General features: G+C 38.7%; 4 protein-coding genes across 5 annotated transcripts; 1 reads left to right on the forward strand and 3 right to left on the reverse strand.

Annotated features, from left to right (window-relative positions):
- Positions 1 to 1,378: 1,378 nt before the first annotated feature.
- Positions 1,379 to 3,763, reverse strand: LOC131019915 (germin-like protein subfamily 1 member 11). Its single transcript, XM_057948540.1, has 2 exons — positions 3,591 to 3,763; positions 1,379 to 2,108 (listed from the first exon to the last, which is right to left on the reverse strand). The coding sequence occupies exons 1-2, from the start codon at positions 3,715 to 3,717 to the stop codon at positions 1,540 to 1,542; spliced, it is 696 nt and encodes a 231-aa protein (XP_057804523.1). The 5' UTR covers positions 3,718 to 3,763; the 3' UTR covers positions 1,379 to 1,539.
- A 12,951-nt stretch (positions 3,764 to 16,714) lies between these two features.
- Positions 16,715 to 19,569, forward strand: LOC131019916 (uncharacterized). 2 transcript variants are annotated; one of them, XM_057948542.1, is made up of 5 exons: positions 16,715 to 17,084; positions 17,536 to 17,640; positions 18,312 to 18,567; positions 18,658 to 18,735; positions 19,043 to 19,569. In XM_057948542.1, exons 1-5 carry the CDS (start codon positions 17,046 to 17,048, stop codon positions 19,168 to 19,170), a joined length of 606 nt encoding a protein of 201 aa, XP_057804525.1. In that variant the 5' UTR covers positions 16,715 to 17,045; the 3' UTR covers positions 19,171 to 19,569. The 2 variants fall into 2 exon arrangements, with proteins under 2 accessions (XP_057804525.1, XP_057804524.1); XM_057948541.1 differs by having other exon boundaries at positions 16,893 to 17,084; positions 17,533 to 17,640.
- Positions 19,570 to 19,890: 321 nt separating this feature from the next.
- LOC131023289 (uncharacterized) lies at positions 19,891 to 22,074 on the reverse strand. Its single transcript, XM_057952836.1, has one exon. It carries the CDS (start codon positions 22,072 to 22,074, stop codon positions 19,891 to 19,893), a length of 2,184 nt encoding a protein of 727 aa, XP_057808819.1.
- Positions 22,075 to 22,967: 893 nt separating this feature from the next.
- On the reverse strand, positions 22,968 to 25,181 carry LOC131023290 (uncharacterized). Its single transcript, XM_057952837.1, has one exon. The coding sequence runs from the start codon at positions 25,179 to 25,181 to the stop codon at positions 22,968 to 22,970; it is 2,214 nt and encodes a 737-aa protein (XP_057808820.1).
- Positions 25,182 to 26,612: the final 1,431 nt, after the last annotated feature.

Raw genomic sequence — 26,612 nt, forward strand, 5'->3', positions numbered from 1 at the left:
GTGCTCAAAGGCGGGCGCGGGCTGTATACTGGCCGGGAGAAGTTACTCGAAGTAGAAATAGGACGCGAAGAAGTTAGGAGCAAACGGTGTAGCATGATCCAATTTTCGAGCAGTTTGTATAGCCGCTGAATAATCCTTAATGATTGTATCCTGTATCTGTGCGCGCAATTCTCTCTTCAACCCGCTTAGGAAAAATCCCATATAATGGATATCTGAGAAGTCTGGAATATGGGAAACTCGATTTTCGAAGGCTGCTATGTAATCCTCCAATGAGCCCGTTTGCTTGACCGAGGCTAAGGATTCGTAGATATTCAAAATTGATTCGTCGCCAAAACGGATCAACAATTCCTCTGTAAATGTTGGCCAATCAATTTGAGGAATTCTCCTCCTCAACAATTGATACCATGACATCGCTGGGCCCGCCATCGCGATCATGGCAAGTTTCAACTTCTGATTTTCGGGTGTCTCATGAACCAGAAAATATTGCTCCACTCGAGCCAGCCATGCTCGAGCGTCGGGGCCGTCAAAACTGGGCAAATCCATCTTCTGCACCGGTGTCGCTGACGGTGGTGTGTTTTGTATCAAGTCATGGCTCATGTCGCCGGAGTCACCCTTGAAAGACCCATCGATGGATAGCTTTGCCAATATGGCGTCCATCTTGGTAAGCAACACTTTCTGATCTGATGCCACTGCATCTTGTTTTGCTTCCAATATGTGAAACGCGCCGCTCAACTCTTCAACCATCTTCTCTATCTGATCCAGACGAGATTCTGCGCTGCGGGTTGTCACCACCATCTTTCGATTCCACGCTCACCGCACCAAATTGATAGAGGTAAGATGATTGAATAGAAATACTCTTGAATAGTATAAAGAACTCCTCTCACGAGGCCACTATAGCGAGGTGCTGTCCCTAATTCCCTTAATCTCTGGATACGCTCCAGATAAAACTAATCTAACTTAAATAAGAAAACCCTAAAGGCCCATGCTAGAACACAGCCCATGCACTTAAGCCCAAACTGACTTTAATTAAACTAAAAGCCCGTGCTGGAACACAACCCAAACACTTAAGCCCAAACTGACTTTAAATAATTAAAAGGAAAATACTGAATAACTCAAAACTAATAATTAACCACATTACGCGCTCCACGTATAAACTCTCCACGCAGGTTTCAGACTCTCACTATCAGTGGTGGTGGTTGTAATAGCGGTGACGCGGTTGTGGATTTGGGGAAGTGGTTGGATCTAAGGGAAGGAGATCCTACCACGCAAACATATCAAAGAATTCAAGAATCGAGATTCCATATGGTTTAGATTGATTTACTCGAATCTACGTATAATACTAGAATTAGAACATAGTGTTTGAGTTCTATTCTTCCCATGCACAACTGAATTGCTGCAATTAATCACTTGTAAGAGTCGTACAATACTTTATATCACTTCCAATAAGTGACAATAACAATTTACACACCAACAAGATTATTTTATTTATACATTTAATTAATGAATATATGAATTTAGCAGGTAGGTCGCGTTACATGACTAGTTGTTCCCCTCCCAGCGCAGCGACTGCAAATACGCCACCATCCTGACGTCAATCTGGAAAGCATCGGCCAGCATCCGCGGACAAACCCACGGCTCCGCCCCAAACAGCAGCCTCGCCGCCGTCACCACCCCCGGATTCTGGCTGTTGAAGCTGACGAAGGCGACGGCGTGGTCGTGGCCGACGTTATACTGGAAGTGCAAGAGGCCCCTGGGGAAGACGAAGACGTCGCCCGGGCGCAGGGTCTTGGCATAGAGCGTGCCGTTCTCGTGTGGGTCGTGAGGGTTGGTGGTGAAGAAGCCGGAGTAGAGCGTGCCCTGCAACACCACCAGCATTTCCGACGCGCGGGGGTGCCAGTGGGGCGGGTTCAGGCCCTGCGGGGCAAAGTCGATGCGAGACATCGCCACGCCTTGAGTGTTGAGCGCTGGGAACTGCCGCTCGAAGGCCATCGTGATTTTGGAGCCGAAAGGGCTTGTTATCGGTTGGGGCTCATGCAGCCCCGCCGCGTAGTAGAAGTCGTCCGCCGTCACGCTCTCCGGCTTCTTGCAAAACTTTCCGTTCACAAATACTACGTTCCGACTCATATTATTGGTTTAAATACTAAACAAAATAGGCATTAAGATAAAAATATATATATATCTATATTAAGAAATAATCATTCTTATAGTTTTACCATTATGTTTGGAGTACACTATTAAAATAATCAATTTAAAATAGTAAAAATAAATTAGACATTATTAACATAAAAAAAGATACTCTATGCATCCTAATTCAATAGGTTACTTCCTAAAATAAAAAAATCAATACATAATAAATATCCTCCACATAACTCATTATTTACATCAAATGTCATTTTACCTCATAAATAATTATCTCTTCTTTATTTATCTCGCCTACTTTTTAGACAAATATATCCTCAAAAAAATTACCTTATTTCTTATTTTATTATAAATTATTTATTTTTTAATATTCATGTCCAAACCTTGTGGCTTATTGAATTGGAACGGGGAAAATATAAATTAATTTTTACCTCTTAATTTACAATAAAAAGGAGGTTAAGTTGCGAATCGTTCTCTAAATATGTTTATTTTAACACCAAGAATAAATTTCACTCTGAATTACTTTATTTTTAAGGGAAACTCACAACTAATCATATTTTTTTGTGTGTGTGAATCATCCCAATTTAATTAATGATTAATTTACCACAAATAATTGGTTTGGTCATGTATTTAGTCTTAAATTTTCCAATTTAAGACAAAACAATAATTTAAGCCAAAAAATTATAGTATACAATATTTTCAAATATTAACTAATCATAATAATTCGCAGTCACCATTCTCTTTAATAGTAAATTATTTTTCGTACAATTGACATGCACTAAGTTTTTTAGTTGTAAACAAACTTTATTTTATCTATAATTTATGATCAATTGTTTTTTTTGGGTTGGCGTGAAATGACCTGATTTTTGCCTACAACTGAAATGTCCTTGCTTCGCCAAAAATTCATAACTACTGAGATTGTTATTCATAAATTAATGTTAATTTACGTGAATTAAGGACAAAACAATACTTTGAAGCAAAAGAATACATTTTTTTATCTCTTTTTTAATGACTTTTTTACAATAATAAAATGAATATTTTGACATGTTACCTCTGTGTTTATTAAATATTCACTTCGTTCATCAATTATTGACTCATTTTATTGTAGTACAAGTTTTTAAAAAATTAATTGAATGTGTTGTGAGTGAAATAATGATTTCACTTTTATTATAATTTTAAGTTGATTAATTTGATTGAGTGATGAGTTGAAGATGATAATTAATAATAAGGGATAATATTGAGAATTGTACGTAATTAGAGAATAGTATGAGATGAATTTATCAAAAATAAAATAAATTTTGTAGACAAATCAAAATTAAAAAAAAAATGGGTCACGATCGAGTGGTGGATGGAGGATGTATTATCTTAATTTTTAACAACTGAATACGTGAAGAGAAAACAATCCGAAATGGAGTAAAAATTTTGGGAAAAATTGCGTTGCAGTTTCTTACCGGCAAATTTTGTGTCGTTAACAGATACACAGAAATCCTGCACCGGGTCAGGATCGGCGGCGGAGGCCAGAAACGAGAAAAGGCTGACAGTAGAGATGAGTAGTAGCACTACACTCCATGATTTCATGACTACTGAACCTTCTTTTGGCTTTATGTCTGATACTATATGTTTTTTTTTTAATTATGTTTGAGGTTTGTAATAAATGCAGGCATTTATAGTTAATATATCTTCTATTTCGGGGATGTAAATAAAATCATCTTATGTCTGACAATGACCATGTTTTTCCATATGGGAGTACCTTTTTTTTTTTTTTTGGTTTGGCAATTTCTTGAATTTTTTTAGTTGAAATATCAAATTACTTTTGTTTTATAAAAAAATATAAACGATAACAAATTCAGTTAAAAACATGAATTGTCGATACTTTATTAAAAATATATCAATCTATTATAATTACAAACAAGTACATAATTTATCGAAAAAAATTCGATGTTCATTTTTTAATTAGGCTAGAAATTATTGTTGTGGTTTATCGAATATCATCATGGAATTATAATTGGGTATGGATAAGTTTAATCATAACAATTAGGACATTTAGCGAGCCACTTCGAAAGTTTTGAGTCAAAAAATGAATCATGGGACACTTTTAGTGAGGTCAATCTGGCCAATTCATCGAGTTTCGGGTCAGTCTTATCGGATTTCGGGCTAATTTGGGTGCAGGCTATTCGGATTGAGGATTTTATCAGGTTATAAATTTTCAATCCTAACCCTAAACGTTCGGGTTTCGGGCTAGCCCATCGGACTAATCGGGTTAAAGGCGTAAAATAATCATTTTTATTTTGTTATTCTTAATGATCTAATGTATAATGTATAAAATATACATAGAAATCAAAGATATAAATTATATAGCAAGCATGAAATGTAAAAATATAAGATATTGAAGGAAAAAAAATTAAATATTACATAACATATAAAATAAGTTGGTAACAATAAAATGTTCAACTTTGTTAAAGAAAAAATAATAAAATATCCAACAATAGTTGAACTCATAGAATCAAAGCATCTAAAAAATAAAGAAAAGTGAAATGATAATATTTTGTCATTTTTTAATTTTATATCTAAATATTTTATATTATGTATTCGGATTTCGGGTTAGCCCATCGGGTTAGTTGGCCCGATCCTATCGGATGCCAGGCTATTCGGTTACGGGCTAGTCAGGTTGTAATTTTTATCGGATTGAAAATTTTCAATCCTAACCCTCTCAGATTGACGGGTTAATCGGGCCAGTCCATGAATTTTGGATTGAATTGACAGACACTTTTGATAAATTATTGACTTCACGACTTTAAATATATGGACATTGGAATTGCTATCTGTCGAAATGCACATATAATCTTATAATAGACCACGTCAGTACATAAGATAATATTGTAACATGTACAGATTATAACAGAAATATAATAAATAGGGTTGATTATCCCATCGGTTCAATTTTAAACGAATCGATTTTCCGATTAATCGGAATCGAATAAGTGTAATTTCACCGATAGCTAATTGAACCGCTAAACCGATTAATCAGTTTCTTTAATTTTAGAATCGAATAAGTGTAATTTCACCGATAGCTAATTCAACCGCTAAACCGATTAATCAGTTTATTTAATTTTAGAAAAAGCTAGTTAAGAGAACAATAACAAGCTCTTTATTGTTCACAAAAATAAATCATATACTCCCAATTGACTAACCGGATTTCTATATCCGTAAACAAAATTTATAGTTTTTCTTTTTTTCTTCTTTTTTTTTTTTCCTCCCGATCATGACTGCTGTTCAATTCTGGGCTCACACCGTCACACGCATCACATACCAGATCTGGTGGGCTCAATCTCAACCCCCCCCCCCCCCCCCCCCCCCCCCCCCGCAAAAAAAAATCACAATTTTGTTGACTGGAAGACCACCCGTTAATCATTCGGATGATCCGACCTATTTATGTAAACTTTTTTATTAACAAATTGTATATTCTTGTAAATACATAACCCTAAACGTTAAGAGTGTTTTTATTATTTTATCCTAAATTAAATGGTCTTCAATGAAAATATGGTAACATAAGCAAGCAAGTCGTATCGTCCTACCAATTTTATTTGCTATTATCGGCTGAGATCTGTTCTTCAATTCTGGTCAATTAATACTTTCTCTCTTATATATGAACTTTTTGTTTTAGGATAAGTTTGGAGATTTTCAGCATCTTCTTTTTCTGGAAAAAGACAATTGTAGTGTGTATCTAATTAAGTCACGTATTCTCATTGTAGCTAAGGCCCCTAGGGGAATGAATATATTCTGCTCATTGTTAAGTTGATGAAAACAATATCTTGATTTGATTATGAACATGGTGTGCGGTGAAAAAAAAATTAAAACAGATTGTAAAATACGACTGAGTTTTTATTTATTTTTATGGGTTAGCAAGAATTATATTGACGATCAACCTTGAAGCACTACTTTTTTTCAACCTTGGAACACTATTTGTCGAGGCAGGTGGATAATATCGTATAGGTGCTTTTTGTGGTGCTTTTTGTTGGGAAAAGTGGTGAATAAATAATCACGAGTGTCCAAATAAATGACACTTGCACAGCGGAACCAGGATAATTCTTTTCCCACTTGCTGGATTACAAAATGGGATCCAAACCAAGAAAAATATTTGGTGCAAAATATAAGAAAAATATGAGACAAGAATTTTTACGTGGAAAACCCAAATTGGGAAAAACCACGAGACCGTAGTCTAGAAATCTTCCACTATGAATATAGTAGGCTTACAAAATTCTCCCTACACAAAATAGGGGAAACACAAATCTCAAGTTTAATAACTTGGAAAACACAAGAGGACTGAGCTACTATTTTAAGAGAGATGAAAAAATCCTATGATTTTTCCTCACAATTTTCTTCTCTCAAATGCACTCACCAAACTCTCTCTTGTTTTGCCTCACACCTTTCTCTTCACTCTGCACACCTTCATTTGCCGAATACATAGCTCTATTTATAGGAAAGTTGAGCTGTTGTTTGTTGAAGTTTGCTGCTTTGCTGCAGCAATTGTTGAAGAAGACTTCGCTGCATTGTCGAGGATACATGGTGGGCTGCAGCTATTTTTTCTTGCTGCCAATTCAACAACTTTCCTCAAATGTCAAAAGTTGTGGGTTCCTTTGTCAAAAACGTGGGGCCCACATGAAGTGGAAAGTTCTCAACAATTCTCCCCCTCCACTTGATGTGGGGATTCAACTAGACCTGCTTCACGTTTGCAGATCTCAAACTTATCTCGGGGTAAGGACTTGGTAAACATATCTGCACCATTCTCATCGGTGTGGATCTTCTCGAGCTGCATTAGTTTTCTTTCAAGTACATCTCGAATCCAGTGATATCTCACATCAATATGTTTCGTTCTCGAGTGAAAACTCGAATTCTTACTCAAGTGAATTGCACTTTGACTGTCGCAGTAAAGCACATACTTCTCTTGCTTCAAGCCCAACTCTTGTAGAAACTTCTTCAACCACAACACCTCTTTGCAAGCTTCCGTCACAGCAATGTACTCAGCTTCCGTTGTGGATAATGCCACGCATTTTTGAAGTTTCGATTGCCACGAGATAGCTCCCCCTGCAAGTCTCATCAGGTATCCAGATGTGGATTTCCTGGAATCTATGTCACCAGCCATGTCTGCATCCACATATCCTTCAAGTAGAATATGGTTATCACCAAACTTCAGACAAAGTTTAGAAGTACCTCTCAGGTACCGAAATATCCATTTCACTGCTGTCCAATGCTCTTTTCCTGGGTTTGAGAGAAATCGACTTACCACACCAACTGCATGAGCGACGTCAGGTCTAGTGCATATCATAGCATACATTAGACTCCCCACCGCAGAAGCATATGGAATCTTTTGCAGTTCTTCCTTTTCTGTCTCACTTGTCGGGCATTGTGCTGAGCTTAGCTTCATGTGACCCGCAAGTGGAGTGGCGACTGGCTTCGACTTGCTAATTCTAAATCTTTCAAGAACTTTCTCAATATATTGTTCTTGAGATAACCAGAGCTTCTTGCTCTTCCTGTCCCTGAAGATCTTCATTCCAAGGATCTGCTTAGCCGCGCCTAAGTCTTTCATCGCAAAAGACTTGCTTAGCTCTTTCTTCAGCTTATCAATCTTGCTGGCATCATGGCCTACAATTAACATGTCGTCAACGTAGACAGACAATATGATAAAATCACCTCCTGCGAACTTCTTGAAGAAAACACAGTGATCTGAGGTGGTCTTGTTGTAGCCATGGGTTGACATGAAGGACTCAAACTTCATGTACCATAGTCTGGGAGCTTGTTTCAGGCCGTACAAGCTCTTCTTCAACCTGCATACAAGGTTCTCTTTTCCTTTGACTTTGAAACCTTCAGGCTGGTCCATGTAGATTTCTTTGTCTAAATCTCCATGCAGAAATGCAGTCTTCACATCAAGTTGCTCGATCTCCAGGTCCAAACTGGCAGCAATCGCGAGCACCACTCTGATTGAAGACATCTTCACCACTGGTGAGAAAATCTCTTCAAAATCAACACCCTTTTTCTGACTGAAACCCTTCACAACCAGTCTCGCCTTGTACCTTGGTTGTGAGCTATTCTCCTCAGCCTTTAATCTGTAGACCCACTTATTTTTCAGCGATCTCTTGCCGGCTGGCAACTTCACTAAGTCATAGGTGTGATTTTCAACCAAGGAGTTCATCTCCTCCTTCATGGCTTCTAACCACTTCTCCTTTTGGTCATGCGCCATGGCTTCTACAAAACTCTGTGGCTCTCCTCCATCAGTGAGCATTACATACTCATGTGGGCTATATCTGGTAGAAGGTTGTCTTTCTCTGGTAGACCTTCTAACTGGAGGGACATCATCTTGTACAGGTGGAGTCTGATCGTCACCTGCTTCATCATCAACCAGATCACCATGCTCCGATTGGGTATCTCCCCCGTAATTTTGGAGTGTCGGTGAAGGAACTGGATCTAAGTTGACAGGAACTTCTGAATTAGATTCAGGCTTTTCTTTCGCATCATCAGGAACTTGATCTTCAAGGAATACAACATCCCTGCTTCTGATGACTTTCCTGTTAACTGGGTCCCATAATCTATAACCAAACTCTTCATGAGCGTATCCTAAGAAGATACATGGTTTGGTTTTATCATCAAGCTTGGATCTCTCATCTTTTGGAATGTGAACAAAAGCCCTGCAGCCAAACACTCTCAAGTGTTTGTAAGACACGTCTTTCCCGGACCAAACTCTATCTGGAATGTCACCACCCAAAGGAGTTGATGGAGAAAGGTTGATCAAGTCAACTGCGGTCCTCATAGCTTCACCCCAAAAGGATTTTGGCAGTTTGGAGTGCGACAGCATGCATTTGATTCTTTCACAAATTGTTCTGTTCATCCTTTCTGCCACGCCATTGTGTTGAGGGGTCTTTGGGACGCTTTTCTCAAGCTTGATACCATGGTTCCTGCAGTGTTGCTCAAACGGGCCTTGGTACTCACCGCCGTTGTCTGCACGAACACACTTCAGTTTCCTTCCCGTTTGTCTCTCGACTTTTGCTTAAAAATTCATAAAGACCTCCAACGTTTGGTCTTTGGTTTTCAAAGCAAAACACCAAACTTTCCTCGAAAAATCGTCAATGAAAGTGACGAAATATAGTGCGCCACCAAGAGTTCTGTCTTTCATGTAGCACAAATCTGTGTGCACCAAATCAAGAGGTTGAGCTCTTCTTGAGGGAGAGAAGCTCTTGAATGCAACTCTGTGTTGTTTTCCGGCCAAACAATCAACACAGGTTTCCAAGTGCATTCCTTTAACCTCAGGGATGAGGCTTCTTCTAGCCAAGATCTCCAGACCTTTCTGGCTCAGATGCCCAAGCCTCTTATGCCATATCTCAATGGAGGAATTTTTGACGACTGCATTCACCTCTCCATTGGACAACGTTGCATGCATCATATAGAGAGAATTTTGCTTTCTACCCTTTGCTGCAATTAGAGAGCCTTTGATTAGCTTCCACTTTCCTCCGCCGAAATGGTTGATGTAGCCATCATCGTCGAGCTTGCCAGTGGAAATAATATTGAGTCTGATATCAGGAACATGTCGGACATCTTTTAAGATAAGCTTACATCCAGTGTCAGTAAGCAGGACAATGTCTCCTATACCAGCAACTTCTGTCACACCATGATTGGCCATTCTGACTTTGCCAAAGCTGCCACCGGTGTAGGATGCAAACATATCACGATGTGGTGTAATGTGATATGATGCACCCGAATCAACGATCCAGTTTGTTTGTTGGCATGACGAACTCACAAGAGCATCATCGCAAACTACGACAACATCGCCATCAGTTGCAACTGCTGTTGTGTCATTCTCAGCTTTTTCATTATTTCCACGCGCTTGATCTATTTTCTTCTTTCTGCAGTCTCTCTCATAGTGGTTTGGACCACCGCAATAATGGCATTTGAAGTCTTTTCTGGGTTTAGACTTCCCCCTGGATTTATCTCTCGAGTATTGAGAGCCTTTACTTTTACTTCTCCCTCGATCTCCGTTTTCAGCAATCATCGCCTTTGTCTCAGAAGAACGTTCTTGATCTTTTCTTCTGGATTCTTCATTAAGAAGACAATCTTTGACCATCTGCAAGGTCAGTGCTCCATCTGGAGCCGAGTTGCTGATTGACACTACAAGAGTGTCCCAACTGTCCGGCAACGAACTGAGTAGCAATAAAGCTACGACTTCATCATCAAGAGAAATCTCCATGTTGGTGGATTGGTTGATAAGACCCTGGTATGCATTGAGGTGCTCCGTCATGTTGGCACCCTCCGCATATCGCAAGCGAACGATTTTTCTGATGATGGAAGCTTTGTTTAAAGCATTTTTCCTTTCAAACATAGCTTCCATTTTCTTCCAAAGAACGTCAGCTTTTTCCTCATTAGCAAAATGATGAAAAATACTGTGTTCAATGAAGCGCCGGACGTAACCAACTGTTTTTCTGTGCATGATGACCCATTCATCATCACTCATATCCTTTGGTTTGGCATCATCTCCATGTAAGGGCAAATAGAGATCCTTACAATAGAGAAGATCCAACATGTTTGGCTTCCAAATTGAGTAATTTGATCCGTTCAATTTGAACATACCACCAAGCGACGACGATTCCTCCATTTTTAATCCGCCTCAGAACCAAAGTGGCTCTGATACCACTTGTTGGGAAAAGTGGTGAATAAATAATCACGAGTGTCCAAATAAATGACACTTGCACAGCGGAACCAGGATAATTCTTTTCCCTCTTGCTGGATTACAAAATGGGATCCAAACCAAGAAAAATATTTGGTGCAAAATATAAGAAAAATATGAGACAAGAATTTTTACGTGGAAAACCCAAATTGGGAAAAACCACGAGACCGTAGTCTAGAAATCTTCCACTATGAATATAGTAGGCTTACAAAATTCTCCCTACACAAAATAGGGGAAACACAAATCTCAAGTTTAATAACTTGGAAAACACAAGAGGACTGAGCTACTATTTTAAGAGAGATGAAAAAATCCTATGATTTTTCCTCACAATTTTCTTCTCTCAAATGCACTCACCAAACTCTCTCTTGTTTTGCCTCACACCTTTCTCTTCACTCTGCACACCTTCATTTGCCGAATACATAGCTCTATTTATAGGAAAGTTGAGCTGTTGTTTGTTGAAGTTTGCTGCTTTGCTGCAGCAATTGTTGAAGAAGACTTCGCTGCATTGTCGAGGATACATGGTGGGCTGCAGCTATTTTTTCTTGCTGCCAATTCAACAACTTTCCTCAAATGTCAAAAGTTGTGGGTTCCTTTGTCAAAAACGTGGGGCCCACATGAAGTGGAAAGTTCTCAACACTTTTGTTTACGTCACTGATGAATTTGTTGTTCGCCCGATTCATATACTAAGGAGGAGTATTATATTTCCGATACGGCTCCAATTCTTTATGTCTGATATATGTTTTTTTTTTTTTTTTGAGAACATATATGTTTCTTTTTCTTAACAATAAATCTATGCAGCCATATTGTGGCCACCCACACACTAATATAATAAGGACAATCTTGATTTATTTAATTTATTTTTTAAATAAAAATAGGATTTAGTTATTTTATTATATTCTCTACATTGTACTTATTTTTTTAAATTTTTTTTTACATTTTTTATTTTTAATTTATTTTTTAATAAAAATAAAAAAGTTACCAAAAAATTGCAAAAAATAACTATTATGTAGAGAATATGATAAAATAACTAAATTTTATTTTTATTTTAAAAAATAAGTTAAATAAATTAAATTATTTTCTACTTAGGTAAATTGTGGGTGGCCACAATGTGGCTGTTTAGCATTACTCTTTTCTTAAAATTATGTTTGGGGATTGTAATAAATGCGAGCATTTATAGTGATATATGTTCTACTTCAGGGATGGAAATAAAATTATCTTATATCTGACCCTGAACATGTTTTTCCACATGGGAGTGCTTATTTATTTCAATAATTATTTTATGATAAATATCATTTTAAACTCAAAAGTATTTTTGCACTATCAACTTTATTCTGAACTATCGAAAATAATTTTTTAAACTTTGAACTATCAATTTTGTATCAATTATACCCTTCATTCATTTTTCACCCTTTAAATTTTTAATTAATAAGGCATATAATCATGTCGTTTTATATAATGTAGGTAAAAAAAGAATATAAATACATCATGGTATGCATCCAGCGAGCCATGTCAAATTTTCGGAGCAAAAAAAATAAATGAATGGTACAATTGATACAAATTCGTTAGTTCAAGGTTTAAAAAATTATTTCTAATAGTTCAGGATATAATTGATAGTGTGAAAGTAGTTTGGGATTTAAAGTAATATTTACTCATCACTAAATATACCCAATTTTTAAAATTGCTACATCCCATGCCCATTTCATTTTTTTATTATTATTTCTTTGTTCATGAAAAGCTATCGTACGTATCGTACTAGTCATTGGACGATTGATTTTGAATGTGTTATATTCAGTGTACATTGTGCAAGTACCATAAATTACGGGAGATTTGTGCGCATTTATTTCATTAATGCAGGTCATATATGCACATAAAATTCGATTTATGCGCATATAGTACCGGCATAAATCGAAAAACTTTTGCGGAAATGTTTAATTTATGCGCATTATATATGCTCAAATATTTTAATAATGCGCATGAATCGAATTTTTTGCATTTTTGAGCATTAATGCGGCTCTTTTGTGCGCATAAATCGAATTTGTGCCCATAAATCCAATTTATGCGCATTAATGAGTGTCCTTTGAATTTATGTGCATGAGTGCATTATGCACATTAACTTATGCGCATTTGCGCATTTGTAACATAAAAATTGATGTATATAAATTAATTTATGATCAATTTATACTTAATCAATTAAATTTCAGGTCAAAATTTAAATATCCACTGTGCTCAAAACCACGATTATGCACACAAAAATAATAAATCGCCCAAACATTAAAAAATTTACAGTATGCACAATAAAAATAACAGATCTACGCATAAAACAAATTTGCGCATTTGCACAAAAAAAAAACAACTCTGCGAAAATCAAATTATGCGTAAGACGAATATTTTCGACCACTTTCGGTGCATCCATTCTCTCCACCGACCATCTTTGACTGAAGGGTGGTTTCGAAATTACAAGTGAATGTGAGTCAAGATTTACAATTTAATTGCACCTCCGAGATGAGGTCTTGCAGTGCTTAGACAAACCGAATGTATATCCCTAAGAAAAGAAGAGAAATACAAGATTTTTTTTAAAATTAAAGACATAATAGGACAAATCTCTCTCTACCTCACATAAAATCATAAATTCGGTAAAAGAGTTAAAGTCATTGTGTCATTCCAACTGAAATTGCAAACAAAAGATTCACATACTTCAACCCAAACAATATTGAAAAGTTGAAATGAGTATAAATGGTAGAGAATTGAAAAGGTTGGTATTTTTGATAGATAGGTTGATAGAGTTGGGTAATTTTATATATTATCACTTTATAAAAAGTACTAGTACATTCTTAACTAAATAGACTTATTACAGTTTAAAAAATTAATCGAAGCAATAATAATAATAATAATAATAATAATAATAATAATAATAATAATAAATTATATATACCTTTTTAATACAATCAAATCACATGCTATCAGATGATTATATAATCGATTTATATCTAAATATATCATTGAGATTTCTCAATAAACTAAAATGAAGTGTATTGTAGATAGTCTTACTTACCAAAAGTATATTTCAAGCTAAATAGACTTATTACAATTTAAAAAATAATTGAATTAATATATAAAAAATACTATTTTATACCAATCATTTTGTATATGTTCTCCAAATAATGAAGACCAAAATTATTGAAATGATATTAAAAATACACAATGATGAAGTTTAATAAACAATCAATGTATGATCGATGAATGGTTAACGTAGAAATGAGGTTATTTTATTTAGGGCTAATTGCCTGTAAATCTCTAACGTTTACACGAAATTAGTTTTTGCACCTATTTTTATTTTTCTACTTTTAAATACCTAGTCGGAAATGCCACAGCCAAAACTGATGAGGTGGCAGCCGAAAATTAATACGGTGGCACTTTTGTGACATGTGGAAAAAATATCTGAAAAAAAATAAAATAAAAAAAAACATGTGGAAAAAAAGAAAAAAAAAAAAAATCTTCCCCCCATCGTCTTTCCCCCCTTCCCCCCACCCCAAACCCTAACTCCCCCCACCACCCGGCGCGCCCCCTGCCACCTCCACCACTGCTAGCGCCGCCACCCACCACCACCACCACCAGTGCCCGCCGACCTTCAACACTCCAATCGCGGTGTTGTCTTCCCCCTCCCCCTTTTCAGACCTGCGACAGCCCTCCCCCTCCTCCCACCTCGGCGCGGCCACTTCCCCCTCCCAGGCGGTGGTGGAGACCTTTTTCTCGTTCTCAATTTCATCGTGCTCGGAGGATTTGACTTCACCCTTGTCTCACGCACCCCTTCTTCTCAGGCAATGTCTCCACCGCCGCTGGAGTTCTGGCGAGGAGCATCAGCCTCTCCCTCTACTGATTTTCACAAACCCCTGAAATTCCCACCGCCAAAATTGCAAAATTGCACGGTTTCTTAGATGTTTGTTGGGGAATTTGATGACGGAATTTGGTGCTGGTGGTGGGCCGTTGTTCACGCTTGCGAGCAGGCATGCCGGTGCAGTCCGAGGCGGTGGCGGATTGCTTCTGCGCGGTGGAGGAGGCGAGGAGGTTGGAAGGGACGGGCTTGAGAGAGGATGAGTCTTCAGAGAGGAATTTTCCATTGAATTCGTGGAAATCGAGAGAAAATTGGGAATCTAGGGTTTCGAATTTTTGATGATGCGGACGCCGGTGGTGGTGGCGGCGGCGGGTTGGGGAGGGAAGGGGGCGACGAAGGAGCGGCGCCGGTGGTGCTGGCAGGGGGGAGGCGGCGGCTAGGGGTGTGCAGCGGGTCGGACCCGGACCGACCCAGCAGGTTTGTTGGACCAAAATTTTCAAAAAACTAGACCAATTCGAACCGATTTATAGGTGTGGACCGACCCAGACCTGGACCGAACCCGAGCAACGGGTTCAGTTCGGTCCGGGTCAGACCCGCCAATAATATAATTATTGTTTCCCCTGTTTTGCATTTATTTTTCAAATCTAAAATATATAAAATACGATACTAACACATATCATAGTTTCAAATATTCACAATCTACCATCATAACAAAAAACATAAATCAAAATCAATCCATTAATCTTAATTTATTTTTGTGAATCAACAAGCATGAAGTTGGAGCCAATTAGCTTCAATGAATAATTAAATAAGAGTGTGTATATGTAAGAAGAATATTGGAGATATGGTTAGCGCAATGAGGAAGTAAAGTGCGTACAAAAAAATATATGTTTAGGTGTCAATTCCGGTTGTCACCTCATCAATTCCGGCAGCCACAGTGGCATTTTCGGCGCCGATGTAAGAAAAAATTGGTCACCGGACAAATTTGAGACAAAACGATAGGTTATGTATTTAAAAGTAGAAAAATAAAAATAGGTACAAAAACCAATTCCGTGTAAACGTTAGAGATTTACAGGCAATTAGCCCTTTTATTTAAGATATAAAATAGTTGAAATCTAATATAAAATAGATTTGAGAATGAGAATTTAAGATATATAAAAATAAATTATAAAGAAAATGCCACATGAGACTATGGAATATTGTAGTACTTTTAATAAGTTTTCCTGCATAAGTTTAATACAGTAATTAATACTTCCTCTGTCCCAATAATAACGTCCCAAATTTCTTTTTTGGGCATCCTATTTATAATGTCTCAATCCAAAAAAATGAAATAATTAATTTATCTACTCTTTCCATCTTTCTCCTCATTTACTTTATCTCTGTGTATCTCTTTCCTTGTTTGATTTATCTCTATGTATCTCTCACCTCATTTACTTTATCTACATTTTATTAATTTGTGCGCCTACTTTTTGGGACGTTATTATTGCATTGGGACGAATGGAGTAATTAATAGGTTATACTCCCTCCGTCCCTAAAATAACTTCCTCTTTTTCCATTTTGGGACGTCCCCCAAATTACTTCCTCTTTCCTTCTTTCCATTTTTGGAAACCTACCCCACCACTAATAATACTTTATTTATTCTTACTTTTCACTTTTCACCACTCCCAATACTAATTATAACACTTTTCACAACTTCCAATAATAATTATATCATTTTTTCTCCACTATCAATACACTTTACAACTTTTTATTAAAACCCGTGCCGTCCCCAAAGAGGAAGCCATTTCAGGGACGGAGGGAGTATCAATTACGTTGTAAAATTTTGTTTTCCTTTAAGATTTTAAAATTTAGTTATGTTCTTCGAATAACTTCACAGTAGTATTTTCTTTTGGTCTGTTCCAATTTTTTTTTTTCTATTTTTGGCATATACTCCACTATTAATAATATTTCAATGAGAGAATATTAAAAATTCATTTGTGCCTTATATGATATCAATTCAAAAGTATGACCCAGAAAGGCTTATTCAGTCACCATTTGCGCCATAACTTATTTTTTTATTTTGCGAAAATTAAAAGAGTAAGCCTGTATTTCTCGCTAACTAAAAAATTCACTCGCAATGTAATTTTAAATTATTTTTTTTCGAAATTATTTTTAAAATGAACATCCTTAAATTTAAAATTAATTTTCCAAACGGGTATACGGTATCTCAAGTATTTGTATAGGACTCACATCTCCAATTTTCCAAAAATTGCAAATAGAAATAAAATATGATTCTCACTAACTAAACTTTTAAAGATCGTATTTGGGGACAATTTATAGTCGAGGGTTTTAACGTTTCTGATTTCGATTCCTTCAGTGACAATGGAAGCGCCTGAGAATCAAGAAGAGATAGTCTCTGATGTAAGTATGTGTATTCATTCTATTCATCAATTGTACCCGATAGATTTATCATTCGTAGAATTTAGGTGTTAATGGGTGGTATAGATATGATATATGTGTATGTGTGTAAGAAGATGGTGAATTAGTACAAGGTGTAGTTCATCAGGTACATCATGGGCAAAACTGAGTGTAATCTTTAGACTTTGTTGAGTATGAAGAGGTAGATGACTGTTAGCATCACTTCCTATTTCACTATTAGATTATATATGATCAGTCCTGATGCTCTGGTTATGTGATTGAAAGAGCGAAATATCCAATCTTGAATACTATGTGTAGTACTAAATTCCAGCTCCATTTGCATTTAAGAAAGTTGACACTGAGCTTGATGGTCAAAAGTTTGATGAATCTGGGATGTGCTTTGTCTTAGATTATATTGCTGTGGTAGATTGATTAAGAATGTTTTCTATAGCAGAGGACTGAAAAACTTGCTGGCACTGTCAACTGGGGTACTGCCACGGTCGTTGGTGTATTTGCCGGCATGTTGTATGGAGGTAGCAAAGCGGCCTCTGCTTCTGTGGTAAGTATGCACCTTGTATGTTATTTCCAAGCATATTAGGATGACTTTGTAAATAGTGTACTTTCTTCCCCTTTTTCTATACTTCTTTCTTGAAAAGATGATTGAATTGGCCAATATTCCTCATTCATACGGGCTAAATGCTCCCAATCAGCCTGAAGGATGGAAAGAAACTGAGTGGGGCAAATTGTTTTATTATTGTCAATATTTACCAAAGGGCTTGTATTTAAGCAACATCAATTTGGTGGAAGCAAAGGTGTGTTTTTTCTCATGTTTATTTGGGTTTAAATATCTGATCCAAATTGAGCAACGGCGGCTACTCCTCAGTATTGTGCCAATTCTGGGTTTGAACCCATTCTTTGTCTGGCTTTTCTGGTTCAGTATAGCATCATGGAAAGTATTGGTGCTTAATTCTTAAGATGATTGTTCTTCATGAACTTCCGATCTTTGAATTTTAGAAGGTTTGCAAATCTTTTAACATATCTCAGTATGGAGGGCGAGGAACACGGTTAATTTGGAATTAAAGTTCAGAATTGCTAAATTGATTACTTCTAAAAAAGTTTTGCACTGTAATTGATATACTTCTCTCTACTTGATATCTTCTTGATGTTCTTATCATTTTAAATATTTGTCGAAGACTTTGTTGAGGGAGAAATCTTTGCATCTGTATGTAGAGCAAGGATGCAGAAGTAATGTTGAAGCTTGGGAGCACACCAGATAAGCGTGAACAGTATCGACTTATGAGGGATGCAATGGAGAAGAGATTTATTACAGTCACTCGTGGTTCCATAGTTGGTGGAATTCGACTGGGGATGTTTACTGCTGCCTTCTACGGTTTGCAAAACCTTCTTGCCGAGAAACGAGGTGTAATTGATGTATATAACGTAGTTGGGGCTGGTTCTGCTACTGCTTCTACATTTGGTTTAATCTGTGAGTATATCACAACTTATTTAGGAATCAAGAAGTCTTATTTTCCTCTTCAAAAGTAATATTTTCCATCCCTCCTCTTTGATGTTACAGTGCCGGGTTCCTTCCGTTGGCGCTTGAGAAATGCATTGTTGGGTTCAGTTTTGGGTGCAACAATCTGCTTCCCACTCGGTAAAATATGCATCCAACTAATAGCTCATATTATTACTTCTCTTCTGGCATCTCGTTATTACAACAGCAATTGAATGTAATCTCAATTTACAGTCTGAGCCTGTATTTACTGGTCTGTTTCTGCAATTGTAAATTTTTCACCTCTGGTTTTTGTAAAGATTGAAATCATTTTCCAGAAATGGAACTTGTAAGGACAAACGAAGTGGAAAGTGGAAACTCTAACAGGATCAAACATCTGCGTGTATATATCCAAACAATTAAATACAAGCAAACCAAGAATTGGACTGATGGAAGTGCTTCTTTCCAGGTTGGCTTCATTTGAAGCTTGTTGCTAAAGCAAATGGAGGAAAATTGACTACTACCAATGAGGAAGCGAAAAGCGGTATTGCTGCAGCCGTTGAGAGGCTTGAAGGAAACTTAAAAAAGAGGACTTGATCTTCTTGCAAAGGCTGAAGTTAGCAGTGGTGCTCTTGAGTCTTTTTTTTGTTGATCGGAAGGAGAAGAGGGAATAATAGAGAAAGTGTAGTGTATTGCATTTGAGGCAGTTGCTAGATTTAGACACGATGTTAGCAGACATCCGATATATCAATGGAAATGAGTGCGCTGTTGCAAATGCTGAGAGTCTCATTTTACTTATCATAACGCAAACATCCAATTGGGTTGGGTTGGAGAATATTGAACGGCAGCTGCTTTTGAAAATAGAGAATCAGATGTTTCTGTGATTCACGACTGGATATAATAGTGCTTTTGATGATCTTTCTAGAGGTCATGTCATTTTTATGTTGCGACAATGAGCCACTTTGTCTACTTAATCCTTACTTATTACATGCCCAAGCCTACATCGTGCATCTATGTGGTAATTTGTCTTTCATATTACACAAACCCAATTTGCATGTTTGCACTATGATAAGTAAAATGAGACTCTCAACATTGGCAACATCGCACTCTTCTCTCTCTCTCTTGTGTGTGTGATGCCAAATTTACTGATAAATGAATGCAGAGACAAGATGTTGTGGAAAATAGAGAGATGCTGGATGCAACAATATATTCCAAGATACACAAAATTTACAATTTTTCTCCCTTTACTGTCAACCATTCAAAAATGGGCATTTTCTTCGATGTTGAGGCCTTGATTTCACATTTCTGAAGTGAAGTCTAAACCTTCCTCTTGATTAACAAGTTACACCATTTCTCAATAAACTCCGATTCATCAGGATCCGATCTTGCTGTAGCTCTGTGCTGCTGAAGGACTTGAAGAATCTCTTCAGTTTCCCCCAACAGGAGCGCTGCTTCGCGCACGTTCTTCTCCTTCTTCTTGATGTCCCTCTGGTGACACTTGATGATCACAACGCGCATCAAATTGGTGAGTGAAGCTGCTAGTATGTTTGCTATCATATTGATAAGTTGTTCGAACAATCTCTCGTCTGCCTGCAGATAATCACCTTCATAGGCTTTGAGAAGCCTCTGGCAGATTCTGTACATTGAGTTGGCAGCAATGGCCTTAACTGGCCAGTTTAGGGGGTTCTCCATCACAAAATCTCTCACCTGTCTCTTGAAATTCACAATGGCTTTCTCTGCTTGGCTCGACAGATCCTGCAGCGTCTCCTTGGAGCTTCTCCCCTTGAGAGACGTCTCGTGGAGATCATTATCCTGCCATTTACGGTACAGCTCAACTCCAACCCAAATCACATCTGCTGCGTTTCTGCTGTTTGCTAGATTCCCCTTCTTATCAAGTGTTTTCTCGATGAGCTTCACGTAGAACAGGCCTTCATCCACGCTCCGCAGCAGCCAGCTCACGTCCTTTTTTGGAATATTAGGAAGTGCAATAGCTATACTTGTCAATGTCACCAAAGGCAGAGACCAGCACTTGTGAGGCTCTTGAGAATGCAGGCTCGGAACTTGGTTCTTGTCGACTTCTTTCAGCCCTTTGAAGTTGCCGACTCTGTGCAGCAGGCTTAGCAGATTCTTAGGCTGCTGCTTCTTCCCTGTCCTAACCAGTTTGTCCACTTCCTTACATATGTCTACTTGGATCTTCTGAGGAAGCTCTGCCTCACCTTCGAGTAGCAGAACATAACGGCTCAGGTCTATCTCTGTCTGAATCTCTGCTTGTGATTCCGAAATCCCATGAACTTGTGATTTGCTTGAGCTGAATATACTCTTCAATCTCTCGAGACAGTGGAAGCATGAAATGACTGGAGTAGCAATGCAGAAAAACATGTATCTAACTGCTGTGCTACAAAGAACTATCAGAATCTGAACTCTTACAAGAAAGCTCAGAATTAGGCCTTTGGTTTTGTGCAGGAATTTCCTCCACTTTCTGTCTCTGATCTGCATAGGCAGAGAGCTCTCTCTCCACTCCACCATCATCTGTGTCCAGTAAGCATCGATCTTGAACTCGTCTCTGAAGCCCCGTTTCCCATTCCCCGAGCATTTGAACTTAATCGCGTTGAAGCATCTAATTGCAGGGGCAACCGCCCCCACTGCCACGCCGAAAGACTGAGCAAGAACAATCCATTTAGTCGACCATCCATACAAGGAGGTAGCTGCGTCTATCCCCTTGTACTCCATCACCAATCTGATCTCAGCTTGTGCCAGAAGAAGAGCAGTGAGCATAGAAACGATCCCCGAAGCAGTGCAGGTAACGGACCGTGCAATCACAAACTGAGGGCTGCTGGTTTCAGCCATCACCCAATATTTCTTGATCATGTTCCTCAGTTTATCAAAGAGGAAATCTCCCTCCTCCATTGAATCCAATATTTGCTCATCCGAGGCCATCTTCATCATCTCGTGGTACTTGGATTCCAGATAGTGTTTAGTTGCGGGCGCCATCACAGCCGAGGATATCACCATCAGAAGTGAGAGGAGCATGAAAGCAGCTGCTGTGATCTCCTCAGCAAACATTTTCCTCCCAGCAAGAAACTGCCTCATTTGGATGACTTGAACACAGAAATTCACCACAACAGTGACTACAAGAATGGCTAAAGCAGTCACATTCATCAAGATGTCTCTATCATCCATTGATCCTAAACTGGTCATGAAATTCGCCATAGCAGTTGACATGAATGCTAGGCTGCATATCTTGGCAAGGCGATCCGTGGCAGCGTACATCCGAGTTGTGAGATCCACAGGCAGCTTCATAGCCACGGCTAACAACGTTAAGGAAGTTGCATTGAGGGAGAAGATCTTACTCGGGAACCAATGCTTCTTGCCTCTGAATCCATGGATGGTGTCAGCTGCCATAGCAAGAGCACAGATGAGGGAGGCTACGGCAACGTACATGCCTATCCATGGCATCGGCGCCTCCAGCTTCCTCTCGATATCTGATACTTCCCCCGGCATTGCTGGCTGATCTCCTTGAGGTGAAGAAGCCGCTTTGTGTTGGCAGTTTATCAACTAAGGTTTCAAGATTTTGATGTTTCTTGGATCTTTCTTTTTCTTTTTGTGGTATCAGTTATTTTGGTCCCGCAAGGAGTTGGTGAGGGAAAATAATGAATAATGCAAACTGGAATATTATTGTCATTTCCAACTTTGACAAAGTAGTCAAGAATGTAAGGCTAATGATGTGAAGGACGTGGCATTGAAAACTGAAAATGATTTGAATTATTTAACTAATCTGGTTTTGTCCTAGTTGGTTTAGTTTAATGGTTACTCGAGGAGGTAATTCATAATTGTCCCCCCTAATAATCTCTTCGAATCTTTTTCTATATTTGTAATTAGAGTCATGAGTCAAAAGTGATTCTCGTTCTTTTCCATGAAAAAGGAAACTTCTCTAATGAATTAAATTTGAATTCCTGTTCACATGTAGTCAGTTAAGTTCTTCAAATTTGTCTGCTGTGTGAGACCACCTCCTCTTCCCATTTTGAGATCTTCTTTCACAGTTTTGACTCAGTCAAGTCATGCACATCTTGTTCCAAAAATGGAAACTTATCAAGATCCATTTTTGGGCTGATCAAATGATGGACCCTTATCTTGTTTCTTTTAAGACATGATTGGTATGTCATAAATTTGTCTGAAAAATAATTGATGCACACATAATTGTAGTGGCAGCTGCTGCTGCTGCTCATGCAATTATTTATCAGTTTAATTTAGATAAGTGAACTTGTAACTAGTCACACATAGATGAGATTATCAACTTCCAACATAGAAAGCATGATTTGCAACATGCCTGTGATCATCATAGTAGACGATGACAGACACCAGCTATGTAGCCTTGAAAATCACTACTTTCACATTTACACGGCCTTCTCTAGATCTTGAAGAGTCTCTCTTGATGTCCGATGCTTGACAGAGGCTCGCCATTCTTCAATACCCGTTGCCTTGTGAGGCGTCAGTATTGGCAGCTCGCGTTGCTGGAGAAGCGCCACAATCTCCTCAGTTTCTCCCAGAAGAAGAGCTGCTTTGCGCACACTCTTCTCCCTCTCCTCAATGGCACTGTGGTGGCACTTGACGGTTATCACATGGGCCAGATTTGTAAGGCATGCCGCCATTATATCTGCAATCATGACATACAACTTGTCGAACACAGTTTTGTCGTCTTCACAACCTCCATGGCTGAGCAAGAGTGTTCTGGACACCCTATACATCGAATTGGCAGCAATGACATTAGCAGGCCAGTTGAGAGGATTCTTCATGAGGCAATCCCGGGCGTTTCTCTGGAACTCGAGCACTGTCTTCTCAGCTTTATAGAAGAGCTCTTGCAGTATCTCTGCCGCGTTTTTCCCTTTCAGGGACGTCTCACGAAGATCCTCGTCTTGCCATTTGTGGTACAGTTCGACTTTCACCCACACCACATTTGCTGCGGTTCTTATGTTTGTTAAACCGCCCTTTCTATCCAGAGTCTTGTCCACGAGCTTCACGAGGCGAAGCCCCTCAGTCACACCGCTCAGCAGCCGATCAGACTCGCTCTTGTCAACGTTGGGAAGAGCAAGCGCGATGCAAGCCAGCGTCACCACAGGTAGAGACCAGCAATAGGGAAGATCTTGAGAGTGCAGGCTTGGAACTTGACTGCTGTCAAACTCTGCCACTCCTTTGAAGAAGCTGCAAGATTTGGATAGCAGCTTCAGCAAATTCTTGGGCTTCCTCTCCTTACCTTTATGTATCACTTCATCAACTTCTTTGCAGATATTCTCCAAAGTTTCTGCAGGAAGCTCAACTTCCCCTTCTAGCAGCATCACGTAATGCCTCAAATCCAGCTCCGGAACAACGCCACTAGGACTCTCCGAGACCTCTGGATCGCGTGAGGAAACAGAGTGAGACACGCGATTGTGCCTCTTTCTTAAATAGTTAAGACATGGCATAATTGGGCTAGTGAAACAGATGGAGAAGAGAAGGACAAGCTTGCTAGCAAGAACAATCAGATACTGAACAGAAATGCAGAATCTCAGAAACTGCGCTCTCAAATCATGAACAAGTTTCCTCCTCTTGAGATTCCGAATTTGAAAAGATAGAGATCCCTGCCTCCACTCCACCATCTTCTGAGTCCAATACCCCTCAACCGTCACTGCGCTTCCAATACTTCTTCTGTATTTGACGGCAACCAGCCATCTCGCCGCTGGAGCAATCGTGCCAACGATCACTCCGGCGGTCTGAACAACAAGCACAAACTTGGTCGACCAACCGTAGCTGGAATAAGAGTGTCTCAGCAAGCCGAACTCCATGGCCATCCGAATCTCGACTTCCACCAAAATCAGAGCGATGCTGAGGCTCAGCACGCCAGATGTCGTGCACGTCACGGAACGAGCAATCACGAACTGAGGGTTGCTGGTCTCCGCCATCACCCAATATTTCTTGATCAACACTCTCAGCTTATCAGTAGTCACCACTTTTTCCGCGTCAATCTCATCTTCGTTCAAGGCGGATCTGTGCATCTCGTGGTATTTAGTCTCCAGATAGCGTTTGGTGGAAGGGATCATGAGAGCCGTTGAAACGAACATGAGGAGCAGAAAGAGCATGGATAGGATGGCGAGAAGCTCTTCGGGAAAGGCGAGGCGGTTTCCGAGATAAGCATGCATCTGGACAACCTGTATGACCACGTTGACGACCACCGTGATGACGAGAATGCCTAACGCGGCGACGTTCATTAAGACGTCCTTGTCGGTCATGGACCCCAGCGAGGTCAGGAGGTTGGCCGTGGCGGTCGACATGAACACGAGGCTGCTGACCTTAGCGAGGCGGTCGGTGACGGAGTACATCCGAGTGGTGAGATCCACCGGCAGCTTCATCGCCACCGCGAGCAGCGTCAGTGAGGTTGCGTTGATCGAGAAGTATTTCGACGGAAACCAGTGCTTCTTCTTCCATAGTCCTTGCAGAGTGTCGGCCGCCATCGCAGCCGTGCAGGCTAGAGACGCAGCGGCGACGTACAGGCCTATCCATGGCATCGGCGCCTCTAGAAGCTTCTCGATCGCCGGAGCCCTCTCCGAACTCTCTGCGCTTCCATCGAACGGCATCGGTAGCTTCTAGCTCGAGTTAATTATCAGATCTTCAGTTATCAAAAAAAAAAAAAATGATCCAATGTTGACAACGAAAATATTTATACAGTTAAAAAAATTGAGTTCTGATCGTGGAAAATAAGTGAGTTGAATTGGAGCATCATTATTTATGCGAAGAAATAACATGTTTTCAGAGTTCTTGTTAAATATTTTAACTTCAATCCAGCTCAGATATGAAAGAATTTCATATTCCAACATGACTATATGTAGCATTATATTTTATACTAAACAGCGTAAAATCTGCGTAATGTTAAATAGTTTTATTTTTTTTCATAGAGAATTGTGTTTGACTTTAAGTAGAAGTTATTGTGCCTCTGTTAAAATACATCAAAGGTGATGGCCCACTTTTTAACTAATCACGGAACTGTATTTTGTCACTGGCATTATTAGCACATAGTCTCTTGATATTTTATTTTGTGTTCATTTTTAATTTTTTATATGATTTTATGTATATGTTTTAATTTTAATTTTTTTATACTTTAATTTAATTTTATAATTATTAATTAAAATTTGTTTCATTCAATTAGGATATACAATTATTTTTAATCATTTAATTTCAATTATAATAGTAAGACATGGTGATTTACAAAATTGTGAGACATTGGATCTTATCAAGGCATATACTAAATAGTAAATTGAGTTATAATAACAATAATATTATTTGGACAATTTTATTAAAAATAATTTTTTATTAGATAATACTCCCTCCGTTCCATTACAAATGTCTCATTACTTTTGGTCACGAAGATTAAGAAATGTGTAGAAAATAGATAAAGTGGGTTGGTGGAAATTATTTAAATATTAGGTATAGAGTGAGAATATATTGCCAAAAAAGGAATGAGACATTTGTAATGAGACATCTTATTATGGAAAGTGGAACATTTGTAATGGTACGGAGGTAGTAATAAACATGGGTCTTTTTCCTATTTGTGTGACGACTTATTTAATACAACTTATTTTGTTGCGAATGATGTATCACTACAAGAAGTGCGCTAATAGATACCATAATATAGACAACATGTTACAAAATCTATTGTCTATTCACGCATAGATGACAGTTTTTCGTCTGATCGTTGTCTATAGATGACGGTTTTTGCAACCATTATCTATTTGATATATAGATGACTGAGGTTCTGGTATCACGGCGGTGAGATGTTCGAGTGGAGTGGGGTTCTTTTTAAGTTGTCTGGTGTGTTAGCAACTGGGACCCAGGAGGACGGACTCCGTTGTTGGTTGGTGTGGAGCCTTCACGTTGGTTATAACACCTGCTCACACACTGGAATGCTTGTGTGGGTTCGGGTTTGCTCGTTGCCTCTCGTTTCTGGCTGGCGTCAGAGGTGCTTTTTGTTGAGGTCATTCTTGTCTTTTCTTTCTTTTTGGCTTTGTGTT

The sequence above is a fragment of the Salvia miltiorrhiza genome, chromosome 4, assembly GCF_028751815.1.
Source record: "Salvia miltiorrhiza cultivar Shanhuang (shh) chromosome 4, IMPLAD_Smil_shh, whole genome shotgun sequence".
NCBI lineage: Eukaryota > Viridiplantae > Streptophyta > Magnoliopsida > Lamiales > Lamiaceae > Salvia > Salvia miltiorrhiza.

Bases quoted from the DNA above. Each gene is read 5' to 3' on its own strand.
- LOC131019915 (XM_057948540.1), bottom strand. From the start codon at position 3,717: ATGAAATCATGGAGTGTAGTGCTACTACTCATCTCTACTGTCAGCCTT. The intron at 2,109-3,590 runs GTAAGAAACTGC...GTCGGAACGTAG, and splicing joins TAACGACACAAAATTTGCCG to TATTTGTGAACGGAAAGTTT.
- LOC131019916 (XM_057948541.1), top strand. From the start codon at position 17,046: ATGGAAGCGCCTGAGAATCAAGAAGAGATAGTCTCTGAT. The intron at 17,641-18,311 runs GTAAGTATGCAC...ATCTGTATGTAG, and splicing joins AAGCGGCCTCTGCTTCTGTG to AGCAAGGATGCAGAAGTAAT. The intron at 18,568-18,657 runs GTGAGTATATCA...TTGATGTTACAG, and splicing joins TTCTACATTTGGTTTAATCT to TGCCGGGTTCCTTCCGTTGG.
- LOC131023290 (XM_057952837.1), bottom strand. From the start codon at position 25,181: ATGCCGTTCGATGGAAGCGCAGAGAGTTCGGAGAGGGCTCCGGCGATC.
- LOC131023289 (XM_057952836.1), bottom strand. From the start codon at position 22,074: ATGCCGGGGGAAGTATCAGATATCGAGAGGAAGCTGGAGGCGCCGATG.